This window comes from Aureobasidium namibiae (genome assembly GCF_000721765.1).
Source record: "Aureobasidium namibiae CBS 147.97 unplaced genomic scaffold scaffold_15, whole genome shotgun sequence".
Classification (NCBI taxonomy): Eukaryota; Fungi; Ascomycota; class Dothideomycetes; order Dothideales; family Saccotheciaceae; genus Aureobasidium; species Aureobasidium namibiae.
In genome coordinates, this window is record NW_013581194.1 from 1,261 (window position 1) to 13,431 (window position 12,171).

Genomic DNA, 12,171 nt, shown 5'->3' on the forward strand with positions numbered 1-12,171 from the left:
CCGATGCAAGCTCGTGGCTCTACGGTTTCAAGATCGTTGAGTGATGGGAGGGGAGGGAGTGCTGATGATTGGATGGGAGGATGGAAGATGGTAGGGAAAGAAAATTGTGTGCAGAGAGGAGAGGATGGTATGGAAGAGAAAAAGAAAGAAAAGAAGAAAGAGGAGAGGGAGAGCAATAAGTAGTCGCGTCTGCCTCGAAATCCAAGCATGCTTACTAACGCGCTTGTGTTGGTCTGTTGGCAGGAGGAAGTTACATTTTGTGGGAGATCAGCCGTTCCTTCCCTCTCCTCCAGGCACAATTTTCACCTCACGCGTCTGAAATTCCAAAATTCTTTTCACGAACCTCCGGTGACCAGGGATGATTCGAAAATTTGGCACTCTATCTTGGAATGCCCGAGAGCAAGCCTACAATTATGGGCGAGACATACATCTTTTCAGCGTGATCAACCACTCAAGTTGGTTTACAAAAGCCGCCTGTACCGACAGAACATTCAGACCAGACTGCCCTCTGCGCCAGTCTCACATCATCTACTCCAGCAGTAACGAGTACGCCCCAGCAACCTCCAGAGGGTGGATATCCTTCCGCTTTCTTGGACAACACACCATCCACGCGCAGTGTGTCGCCAAACAGCCAGTCCGAGGGCGCGACTGATACAAAGGGCAATGGCCGAGTTGGCAGAACGCAAGAGAGTGAAGTCAAAGAGGGATAGGGTTGATATTTCATCGCGGTGAATGAATCATATCGTGTCAACCCTCCAAGAAAGCGAGATAACCGTGTTCTTCTCCAGCAGTACCCATTTGCACACCCGATGCACTGTTATTGTTTTCTTCGCTACTCTTGCTATCGTTCTTCTCCTTGGTCATCATCTTGCGCGCTCCATCACTCACAAGGATAGCTGTCTCTTCGAGTTCACCGGGAGCTGCAAGAAGGTACGAGAGTGGGTGGTTGTTGCGTCGACTCACGTCCACAGATAGCCCGTTGATGCAGTTCTTGGGCAGCTGGCCGATTTTTTCTCTCTTGTGGACATACTGGTAGAAGTTTTTGTCGGTAAGATCGCATATTTCGCGAAGTACTGGGCACTGTTCCAGCAATTGCACCAGATACTGCTCCGAGGATGCGGCAGCATACGAAGGAAACCTGTCAAATCGCTAAGTCAGCAAGTAAGACTGACATGAAACTAGACCGAGTATACTCACGCTTCTTTCCAGGCAGACTTGCCCATCAACGGCACAATCCCGAACCCGAAAAGCTTGACGAATAGACCAACGTTGTGAGCCATTGTACGCTCCTTTCTCAACTTGGAAAACTCAGTCTCTTTCTCTTTCTGTGTCAAAGAGCGAGGATTGAGATATGCGAAGACACGGGAGATGATGAAGTTTGACCGAGCTTGTGGTGTTTGAGCCAGCGCGGAATCTCTTGCACTCCATTCTTGACCCATGACAGTCTCGGGAAGGTAAGTATCTTGCTCCAAACGGGAGAAGTCTTCTGCCATAAGTTTGTGATAGCAGATGATATTGGCCGTGGTGACTGCTGAGCCTCTGGAAGATGCCCAGACTTGCTTCAACCGAATAGCGAGGGGTCGTAGCGGCGACGCTACGTCGCCATCAGCGGATGTGGTGGCGTCGATGGTGAGCATGTCGAGGTTGTTGATGATCTGCTCTGCCATGGTGATGACATTGTTGACTCCATCATACCCAAAGGTATGAACGAGTGTCTTTGTGAGAAGACTTGGCCAGACCGCAGGTTTGCCCGTAGTCGCGTTCAAAGGAATCTTCTTGATGATGTTAGTCCAGCGTTGCAGCCAGTCATTGCCTCTTCCAGATGGCGATATGGGTGCTATGGGGTTAGGAGTTGATTCGACAATAACATCATATTCAGACGTCGGAAGGATAGGAGGCAGTATTGATTCAGGGATCATTGCGTCCTTCTCAGCCGTCTTTCTCTTCTTCGTCTGAGTGCTAGCTTTCTCGGTGGGAGTAAATGAAGACACGCTCAGCTTGATGGAGTCGTCTTCAAGAACATTGTGAACAGAACTCAGAGCCTTGCGAAGAAACATGATACCGTCGGCCGAGACGTGTCCCGAATCGACGAGAACCTCGCCAACAGAAATGACGCCGTTTACGTGGGCGAAGAATCTCCTCATCACATCTTTCTCGGTCGGGGCGGTGTCATCTTGGTCGTGCGCAATGCAGTGATCGTACAGTTGCTCAAGGGACTGCCGTAACACTTGGTCAGGTATATTCGCGCGCTGCGGGTATGTTTAGCTTACATCGGTATCCATCTTGAGCGTAGGTGTGATGGTTTCTAGAGGTGGCAGCTGTCTCGAAGCGGTTGTTTACTCTGGAGAGTGAATGTCGCGAAAGAAGTTGTCCTTTTGAAATTTCCGTCCATCGTGGTTAGATTGGGTTAGCTTACTTTAGCGTACTACAAGGTGTTTCCATGGCTACACTTCTATCTGTAGTGGCTGTGAGGATGCACAGTGGTATTGGGAGATAGCTGTGGACCATAGAGAGCTCTAACCTTGCATTTCCTCTTCGGACAAGTCTCCGATATGAACGACTTTGTGCATTTCCATAGAACCAAAGACAGCTATGGTCTCTCGTGGAAAGACTCGGCCGACGAAGTCAGAGTGAACGATGGCTAGGTGGAGGCGCAGTGCTAGAGTCTACACCGAAAGCCGCATGTATAGCTAGCTGCGCGACTTCTCTATCGTCGGCGAAGGTCAGAGACGCAAGTGCCTGCTCGCGATCCATCCAGACCGACTCAAAGTCTTCTCCTTCCTGCTGTGTGTCTTGTTCAGGCAGTGCTTGAGAGTCCACGCTCGCAGCATACCAGAAAATGATCTTCATGACACCATCCGTGACGCGTTGAGTTACCGCAATTGGTTCTGTGTGTTCTGCGTCGCCAATCCTATTCGTGGCACGTGTGGGAACATTTAGTGGCAGGATTGTTGCAAGGTAGCCGGTTTCTTCGTAGGTTTCTCGTACAGCAGCTGCTTTCAAGCATTCACTCTCATCTTTGTGTCCTCCGGGGAAAAGGAACTCGTCGGTGGAGCGCAACCGGACCAGGAGTACTTTTTTGTGCATGAGGTCCAGAGAAACTGTTCCACAGCTGATGACGAAGCGATCTGATGGATAGAAGGCCTTGGAGTGCGTGCCGGAGGACATGATGGAAGGTGACGAAGATACTACCAGGGAAAAGCAGGGGGGTGTCTAAATTTGGGTAGAGTGTTTTTCCCGAGATGGCCTTGTTATGTCTGAGAAGATTGTGTTTCTGTTGTCGGTGTGAGAGGGATGAAGGATGGCGGGGTGACGTTGGATAGTCAGCGCCGAGCTCTGCGTCTTTGGCCCAGCGTGAAGCAGTGTCAAAGCGGGTAAAAGAAACCATGCCTAAGCAATGATGTATAATTTTCTCGTGTTTCTCGCGCGTATTGGGTATCATAAAATAGTCATCAAGTCGTGTCAAATCGTAGATGGTCTCAATAGACCCTCTTGCACTCTCCAGCCAGAGCAGCCAGCTTAACTAGCATAGCCTCCCTCTCAGCCAGAGCGACCTTCCTCTCTTCATCAGCCTCCCTCAACTCTTTCTCCAAAGCCTGAATTCTCTGACTCTGGTTTGCTTCGCTCTCGCCAATACCAGGCAAGACAGAGATCAGATATTCAATCTGTTGTTCTTTGAGCACCAGGTCCCTAGCCAACTCTCTGAGTGCTGCTTGGAAGGTGACTGGATCGTCTGGACCTGGCGGTTGGTCGGGATTCTGGGCTTGTTGTTGTTGGAGAGCAACGGCATCGGGACCTCCTTGTTCGGCGGCTGATGCGGTCAGAGTGTTGGGGTCGGCATTTGGCTGTAGAGGTGCTGGAGCATTGGGAGCGGTCGGGTCGGACATGTCTGGCTGGTCTGGGATGGCAGCGAATTGATGGCGAGTCTGGATGTAGCGAATGGATGCGAACATCTGGGTTGCCAGCTGTCGCGCGCGTTAGTTGATTGTCGCATTCCAGAATCGCAAGCACTCACATCGTCCAGGCAGTCCTGGAGTTGGGTCAGACGATCTGCCATATCGTCAAGTGTGGGGTGGACAGAGTTGCGAGAGAAAGTGGTTCAATGTTTATGGAAGGTGCAATGACGAGCGTCGGCTTGAGCTTTCTCTCGGCAAACTTGATGATGTTTCTTGAGAAATCGCGATTATTACTCTCCACCTTTCCTTCATGAACTTCCGCCATGCCCTGATCAACTACAGTCGCCTGAGCAGCCGCTCTATCCATCTTTCGTCGAGATATCACGCCTCCCTTGATCCCTTGCCCACCCTCGTCGGCCATGGCGACTCCACACGGCCCTCTATACCATCAACCCCGGACGACGCTCCGCCTCAGAAGACAAATCACCCTCGCAAACAAAATGCAGATGGGCTTCCTGACGATACAGACTCGCTCGCATCCCCCGTGGACTCTGCAGTAGCAGCACCACCCAAACGTCGCGGTCGCCCGAAAAAGCTCGCCAACGCCCTTGAACCAGAGTCCCCGGACGAGACCATCTTGCCATCACCAAAGAAGCGTTCCCGCAAGCCGAAGACGCCAAAGGAAGACCAGAATACAATCACTCCCGGCAGTCTACACCATACCTCTCTATCCGAGTTCCTCAGCTACGCCGATGCTGTACATCTCTCACCTACAAGCACAGTCTACCGCGGCACCCACTACGAATACACCGTCGCAAACGCTCTCGAGCGTCTCGCTTTCTCCTTGACCCGTGTCGGCCGTGCTAGCGATCTCGGTATCGACCTACTCGGTAGCTGGGCCGTGCCTTCTCATCCTGCACCTTTGAACGTTTTGATACAATGCAAAGCAGAGACACCCAAACCGAGTATGGTCAGGGAGCTGGAAGGTGCTGTTGTCGGCGCTCCTGCAGCGTACAGAGGAGAGGGCACCATATCAATCCTGGCTGCTGCTAAAGAGGCTACCAAGGGAGTAAGAGATGCTGTGGGTAGGAGTCGTCTACCCATGGCTTACCTGAACATCACCACCGAGGGAAGAATCAGGCAGTTTGTCTGGAATCACGCTGCTGTACACTGTGGCTTGGAGAGTGTAGGCGTTGCATTGAGGTATCTGACTAACGGCGAGTCTGATGTTGCCTTGACTTGGAAGGGCATGCCTTGGTCTCCATCCTCGCCAAAATAAAGCTCGCCTGCATAGAGATCATATGGTCAAGCAGAAAGTGAAACACGAGCTTTTCATTACTATTACCATCGACCACTAGCCAACCTGTCTGTCACATCGCCCATGTCTAGTTCCCACTCCCACTGCTACCAGGTCTCGTCTTACTCAACTTCTTCCGCTCCTTCTTGCTCTTTGCCTCTGCTGGTGGAGGCTGGCTCTCGTAAGCTGATGCAGCAGCAGGTGCAGCTGCTTGAACAGATGGCGCCTGAGGTCCCTGAGGACTGATGCTCCTGGCTCTCGGATCCATGAGGCCGGTTCCTTGCTCTCTCATCTCTATCGCTTGACCCCCTTGAACTGCTGCCATCTCGAGCGAATCCGACGCCGATCTGACAAAGCTTCTTCGTGCCAATGGACTCTTGCCCGTCCTGCTGCGGTTGCTACCATGATCAGGCGCCTGTCTTGTTCTCCCAGGTACCGCCAGTACTTTTTCTGTTCTTGCTAGAGCATTTCCGTGCGCCGCGCTCATGTCACTGTTGTCCGAGTTCATTCTACCATGCCCGTATGTCGATTCGTCATCGCTTGCGGATCGTACCGAGACTGAGTAACCCCCCTTAAGAGTCGTCCCGGTTGTCCCCGTGTCAGGTCGACTGGTTTCGTATTCCTCTTGTTCGTAGTGCAATCCACCAGCTGGTCTCTGACGCGCTTGTGCGTTGTGGTACAGATGTTGATCTTCTGGTCCCATGATTGATTCGATTCGTCGGGGAAGGTAGACCGAGTTGTTACCTGAAGTGGCCGTCACCATTGATTCCCAACTCATTCTGCGCATCGCTGGATGATTGGCAATATCCGGTAGGGTATTCGTCGAGTCGGCTGCCTGTCTGTACCATCCGCCAGGCATGAGCTCGGGTGCTGCGAATCTGCCCTCAAGACTCTGATCCGGAAGCACGTTTCTGTTCTTGACAGACTTCTTTCGTGTGATTGCTTCGACTGCTGGTTTGAATGTTTCAGGTACGACATTCAGGTCGTCACCTGTTGCTTCTGCGTGTTCGATGGCAGCTTGTGGTGTGGTCGTAGAGTTTGCAGCACCAGCATCGGCACGCGGTCCACCCCAAGTTCTCTGACCTGCGGTGAAAATGCCGTACACCATGTACGCCCAGTTGAAAAAGGGATTGATAACGAACATCAGAGGATACATCATGATCTTGTAACGTCCGAGCTTGGCACCAAAGTACAGCATCAGTACCCAGTTCAGACCGAGAGAAACGGCAATGAATCCGACAGGCAAGTTTGCGATCTTCTGCGATGTCGTGATGATCGAGATGACCATGATGAAAAAGAGAAGAGCGGTAGTTCGAATGGTGTTTTGTGCAAATCGGACCAGACAAAGGATGGGGTATCGTCTCCAGAGGCGGACATCTGTAAGCATGCATACTTCGTTAGTGATGAATCCAAGGAACCATCGTCGGCGTTGTTTGAGCAAGCTCTGGTATGTTTGTACAGCTTCCGTCTTGCAAAAGGCACCGGTGTTCATCTGGATCTGGTATTTCTCTTTGGCGCCGATCATGAACAGATGAGTCAACCATCTGTCTTCTCCGAGATGGCATTTACCGTAGTCGAACAAATCGTCGCACTGCTCCGCCTTGTCCGCAAAGTAGTATTTGGCCATTGCTCTGAAAGCAGAGAAACGCAGGACTGTCAAGGCTCCGGGCAAACAAGTAACGGCACCACAGCCTGACTCGACAGATCGCTCAAACAGTTGGCCGTGAATATACTCCATGTCTTGCAGCACGGTGATCAGACTGTTCTTCTCCGTAGTAGAGGTGATGACTCCAGTCATGGCCAGCATATTTCTCTTACTTCCGGGCTTCAACTCCATCTCGTACATGAAGTTTTGGATGCACACCTTGTCGAGAATGCAGTCAGAGTCGATAAAGAGCATGAAGAGATTGTCGTTGCGTTTGAGGTATTCGGCATACACTTTGTCAATCAGTTTGAATGTCCTCTTTTGGCAATGTCGCTTGCCGCCATGAGGGAATCGTGACACAGTGACGCGAGTGCTTCTGTAAGTAACATCGATACTCTTAGGGTAGGTGTCTAGAGTTAGGGGAACACCGAGTTGTTCTATGGTCTTGAGATAGAGTTCGTCCTCTTGATCTCCATCGAAGGAAAGGAAGATATGAAGGCAAGAGGGAGGATATTCACAATCAGCCAGAGAGTCGACGGTTCTGAGAAGGATCTCGGGAATTTCTTTGTAACAAGGCATGACAATCACGACCTTCGGAGCCGAATCTTCGTCAAGAACATGCTTGATGCGCTTAGTCCTTCCAACAGAGTGGGTGACGAGTTGATATACGCAGATGAGCCAAGGTATGATGAGGAGTCCAGAGAAAGACCAGAAAGCGAACCATTGCAAGAAGCTGACCATTTCCTGAGGAAAGTATCTCACGACTTGGCTTGGAAGTGGAAGTGTGACGACCATGATAGGCAAGAATATACATCTAATCAATGGTCAGCAAGGGTGGATCTGTGAAACTTACAGCAAAGACATACCTGAGAGCTGTGAAAGCAAACATCATTACGATTGCCAAAATCTTGATGCTGAGTGTCTCGGCCTTTTGATAGACTTTGACTAAACAATATAGAAAAGCGGCCACCCAGAGAAACCATTCAAGAAGGGCGGCAAGCATGACTGAGCCAACAATTGCAGTATAAGCAATCTGTTGACGTTAGCACAGTTCCAACGAGATTTTAGAACAACTTTCAATTTCCAACTTACGTCCTTTGCCGGCCAAGGGTCATGGATAGATGGTGTGCCATTCTCATCTACCGCACGGCGAAACATCTCAGCCCACATATTGTGTATAATCAAGCTCTGACAATACACCAAGTGCAGTCAAATATAGAGAGTGGGAGTAGAAAGATATCCTGTAAGTGATATGTATGGGTGAAAAAAAGATGCAAAAGTAATGCTCAAGACTGTAGAGGGGCGGTCAAGTAGGTTAAAGAACCCAATTCAGGAACAGGTGACTTTTCAGAAGATGATGTTCGTTTTGTTCTCGCCCTGGGGCTCGAGGTCGTAGTCGGATACGAGATCAGGTTTTCGTTGGTAGGAGAGGAGGGGTAGGATGAGCGGTTTCGGGATTGGTCAAGGTGGTACTGCAGCCAAGCGGTAGCCAGTATGCAGGTCGGGACGCGAGCGGCCGAGGAATTGGTCAAGTTTATTGAAAGAGGACGAAAGAGGGTTAATCGTGCAGGCTTGAATGCTTAACATGCATTCAGAAGATGAATTGTTGCAGAGATCGACTGATCATGTGAATGATAGAGAGACTTGTTTTAGGCGCCGGCGCGACTAGAACGACGTAGGGGACGAGGAAGTGGATTTTGAACGGGCAAAAGACAAAAAAAGTCCAACCAGGGACAACTCAACGCAAGGAAGAAAACAGACACCAGGTCGACGAGCAAGATCGAGAGGAAGCCATGAATATCAATGGTTGATCAACCATTGGAAGGAACCCTGGCCAGCGCCAAGGGTTTCACCATCTTTCAGTTGGCTTGCTGAAACTCGTGCGTGAGAGTCGAGGTCGATTTATTTTTGGCCTACTCGCCTAGTCGCATCCAGTCTCTTTTGCCGCTTGCTGTTACAGACATGTCCAATCAGGCTATGGCGTGTGCATATCAAACCACAGCTTCCACCAAGAGACAGGGCTCTGCCGCTTCGCTCGTCAATTGGGGTACAGAGGCATGTCGCCTGCAGGTTCCTAGGAACTACATGACAAATCGAGTGCATTTGCATACGCAAGTTGTAAAATAATTAATACATATGACCGTTTCCTTCTGCTCAATCTCAGAAAAACTGAGGATTGACACGCTGCACATGGAACTCTCAAACCGGTCCATCGCTTTTTTCGATACCTGCTTGATCGCATTATTGCTATGCCTGTCAAGGAGAGCAACGGATCTTCATGGACGAAACCTTCGAAATCTCTGCCACGATGACTATTGGATAAGCTACCCGTCTGCAGTCCACCCCATCAGTCCGCCAAGAGAAACAATGAAACAAAGAGAAGGAAAGAAAACGAGATCGATCTTGTAAACCACATATGGCCATCGTCAACCGCGCGGGGGGGGTCGCTTCCGGCGCTCCCCAAGTAGCCAAAAGGTCTTACACCACAACGCCTATGCTGGAAATCAAATTCATAATACGCGCGGCATTCTTGCGCGATTGTATTAGTGACGGCGTATGTGTCAGAGGGAGGAGAAGGTTGTAGACGATGTATGTCGGTGTGAGAAACGTAGAGGGGTCGTCATGGTGGGTAATGTGTCGGCGGGCTCCTGATTACCAGCAAGTTGCTAAGCCGTAGTTTATAGGATTCCTGAATCCTTCAATGCGTTCTGTAGAATCGTCTCTTTTACAGCTGCAAACACCAGACGGATATTTGATGTATCGGTCGCTTGTGTAAGACTGAAGAAAAAGTCAGCAAGGTAGGAACCTCTAGAGGAAAGTGCATATCGACTCACTGAGGGTATAGATTTAGATGTGCCCTGTTGACCTGGTTGAATCTCCAGAGTAGGTACTTTGCAGCGCGGTTTACGTCGTTTCCACCCGAATAATCGGGGAAGTAGTTGGATAGGGGTGACTTGCCCAGCTTTTGTCTGAAAAGATCAACTTTGTTGAGGAAAAGGATGATGGATGTTCTCATAAACCATCTCGAGTTGACGACGGAGTCGAAGAGGACCAAACTTTCCATCATGCGATTCTGTTGTAAAATTGTTAGCATGTACGAGACCAAGCAGCTGCAGCTTCACATACCTGGTCGCTTGCCTCTAAAAGCACTTGATCGTATTCGCTGAGAGCCACACAGAAGATGATCGAGGTGACGTTTTCGAAACAATGGATCCACTTCTTGCGCTCACTTCGTTGACCACCAACATCGAACATGCTACAACCTAGTCAGAACCAAAGTTGAGGGCATATTTACGACCATGGCACTTACTGGATGCTGAGCTGACCCATCTGGAATCGGGTTTCGTAGATACCTGTGGTCTTTGTTCTTGCTCTTAGCACATCTGCTTCGGTCGGGCAGTAGTCGTCCTGTGTTATTCTGTGGACTTCGTCAAAGAAGCTACCGGCTGTCAGCGCTGTACCACAAGATGAATGGGCATGGCATGCTCACTATGAGGCCGAGTCCATCATGTAGAACTCGCTCGAGTGGTCGAGGACTTTGGGTATACACGGATCTTTCCAGATTGCTGTTATGGCGGTCGCGCATCTCGCATCCAGATGAGCATTCGGGTCGGGGTCAACAGCGAACTGCATGAGAAATTCGCAGTGTTGAACGTTCTCGGCGACTTCTGGAGCGATGTCGAATTGTTGCATAGCACCGATCAGGGCTTTGGCGCAGTCAATGACATTCTTGTAGATGGTATGCCTGTAAAGGCGCAATTCGTCGACGCTGTAGCCGTTCTGATGGATGATTTTCATCTGCTTGACAATAGTCGACTTGCCGCTCTCACCAGAACCTTTGCGCAGTATGGGTTAGCAGATGATGTGGACAGAACAGGCTTCAGGACAAACGTACCCAGCAGCAGGATCTTGCACTCGCGCCGTAGCTTCTTCGAGTCTTCTTCGAGCCCGCGATCAATGGCCTGGCTCTTCTTCTTCTGACCCTCGTCGTCTCCTCCTCCTGAACTCATGCAGTTACCCATGATGACAGTTCCGAGTGCTTGGACCGGCCTCGGCCGGATGTCGCAAGCTCGATCAAGATATCAGGGCGAGTCGGGATTGATGCTGAGACTGGTACAGCTCGAGGTTGGATGTACAGGCGCGGGGTTGGCTGCAAACAATGAAGCGGGAACAATGGGTCGGTGGATGGATGAAGGTGGTGGCTGGGCGGGTGGAGAGAGAGGGCTTTGTATGGCTCGTTTGGTTGCCGGATTCCGAAAGCGACGACGCAGCGACGCCAGACAAACAAGGGCAATGGGAATGCAGCGGCGCGACTGAGGGCGTGGAGAAGCTGCAGAGCTGGGCGAGCAAGGTCGAGCGAGGTGCGAGATGGACGAGAAGCGACTGGGCGGGCGGTCTGGGTAGGATGGGGTGGCCGGTGTCTTGTTGATCGAGAGGTGGATGATGATCTGTCTGGAGACTGCAACTGCCTCTGCCGCCGTCGAGGGATGTCCGTGCCTGCTCTCTGCTACAGCGCCCCCGCAATTCGAGTCGCTTTGGGTCGTCCTTTGATTGCTCCGGCGCTTGCGATGCTGCAATGCTACAATGTGGAATCTGTGCTGAAACACTCGTAGAGACGCTCTTGGATGAAGAGGGGAGCAGGGCCAAATCAAAAGGAAAACAACGAGAGAGTGGCAACCAAGCTACTGGTCATGCCTGCTGTATCCACCCTGTATCACGACCGCCCATCGTGCTGTTGTTAGCTACACCGTACGTCTGCCGTTTCCTATTGGAATTGCGCCACACAATCGCTCGCCCGTTGTGCCTTGCCAGAGACGGCCGCCCATATCAATCCTGCACCACCAATGCCACTCTCTCATCGACCCTATGCACAACTCGTCTGCATTCTCTGCATAACCCCGACGATGCGAAACACCAATCACTCACTGACACCGTCACACTGGTGCACCAGCGTTAAAGCCGCCCTAGAACTAGCAAAACGTCCTATACCTATCCCTCGCAATCTTCCCAATTCGGCCGGACACGACTTGTCTCGGCCTCGAAAATGTCAATTGCCGTTGGCGATTCGTATACTCCCTCGTGGAGACGTTACCATCGAGATTTTGATCGTTGTTCGTCTTGTAAAGCGAAATCAATAACCCACTGCCGCTTCGTGCCTATCCTCGATTATGGATTGATCCAGCCATCCGATGTAGCCCTAGGTTGTGTCCACGGTCAATTCCGAACAAAAGACTTATCTATCACTCGTCTGCTATAGCATCTTTAACCGGAGCCTTCCTTTGCGAACGGACCGGATGGTGGAGCATTACCGGTTTGACTGCTTTTCCTTGGTA

The 12,171-nt window shown here is 50.8% G+C and overlaps 6 protein-coding genes across 6 annotated transcripts; 1 reads left to right on the plus strand and 5 right to left on the minus strand.

Annotated features, from left to right (window-relative positions):
- Positions 1-747: 747 nt before the first annotated feature.
- Positions 748-2,282, minus strand: M436DRAFT_84154 (uncharacterized protein; the record flags this gene model as incomplete). The annotated part of the gene is made up of 3 exons (XM_013569483.1): positions 748-1,138; positions 1,198-2,216; positions 2,271-2,282. The coding sequence occupies 3 exons, from the start codon at positions 2,280-2,282 to the stop codon at positions 748-750; spliced, it is 1,422 nt and encodes a 473-aa protein (XP_013424937.1).
- A 343-nt stretch (positions 2,283-2,625) lies between these two features.
- M436DRAFT_52652 (NUDIX domain-containing protein) lies at positions 2,626-3,168 on the minus strand (the record flags this gene model as incomplete). The annotated part of the gene is made up of 1 exon (XM_013569338.1): positions 2,626-3,168. One exon carries the CDS (start codon positions 3,166-3,168, stop codon positions 2,626-2,628), a length of 543 nt encoding a protein of 180 aa, XP_013424792.1.
- A 311-nt stretch (positions 3,169-3,479) lies between these two features.
- Positions 3,480-4,057, minus strand: M436DRAFT_53259 (uncharacterized protein; the record flags this gene model as incomplete). Its single annotated transcript, XM_013569444.1, has 3 exons — positions 3,480-3,702; positions 3,886-3,965; positions 4,016-4,057. The coding sequence occupies 3 exons, from the start codon at positions 4,055-4,057 to the stop codon at positions 3,480-3,482; spliced, it is 345 nt and encodes a 114-aa protein (XP_013424898.1).
- A 554-nt stretch (positions 4,058-4,611) lies between these two features.
- Positions 4,612-5,103, plus strand: M436DRAFT_11060 (uncharacterized protein; the record flags this gene model as incomplete). The annotated part of the gene is made up of 1 exon (XM_013569305.1): positions 4,612-5,103. A coding segment is annotated over one exon (492 nt), but the record flags the coding sequence as incomplete, so codon positions are not given.
- A 178-nt stretch (positions 5,104-5,281) lies between these two features.
- On the minus strand, positions 5,282-8,008 carry M436DRAFT_84158 (uncharacterized protein; the record flags this gene model as incomplete). The annotated part of the gene is made up of 3 exons (XM_013569484.1): positions 5,282-7,652; positions 7,705-7,871; positions 7,931-8,008. The coding sequence occupies 3 exons, from the start codon at positions 8,006-8,008 to the stop codon at positions 5,282-5,284; spliced, it is 2,616 nt and encodes an 871-aa protein (XP_013424938.1).
- A 1,508-nt stretch (positions 8,009-9,516) lies between these two features.
- M436DRAFT_52597 (G-protein alpha subunit) lies at positions 9,517-10,860 on the minus strand (the record flags this gene model as incomplete). Its single annotated transcript, XM_013569329.1, has 6 exons — positions 9,517-9,616; positions 9,673-9,911; positions 9,965-10,094; positions 10,149-10,277; positions 10,329-10,674; positions 10,734-10,860. The coding sequence occupies 6 exons, from the start codon at positions 10,858-10,860 to the stop codon at positions 9,517-9,519; spliced, it is 1,071 nt and encodes a 356-aa protein (XP_013424783.1).
- Between the last annotated feature and the right edge of the window lie 1,311 nt (positions 10,861-12,171).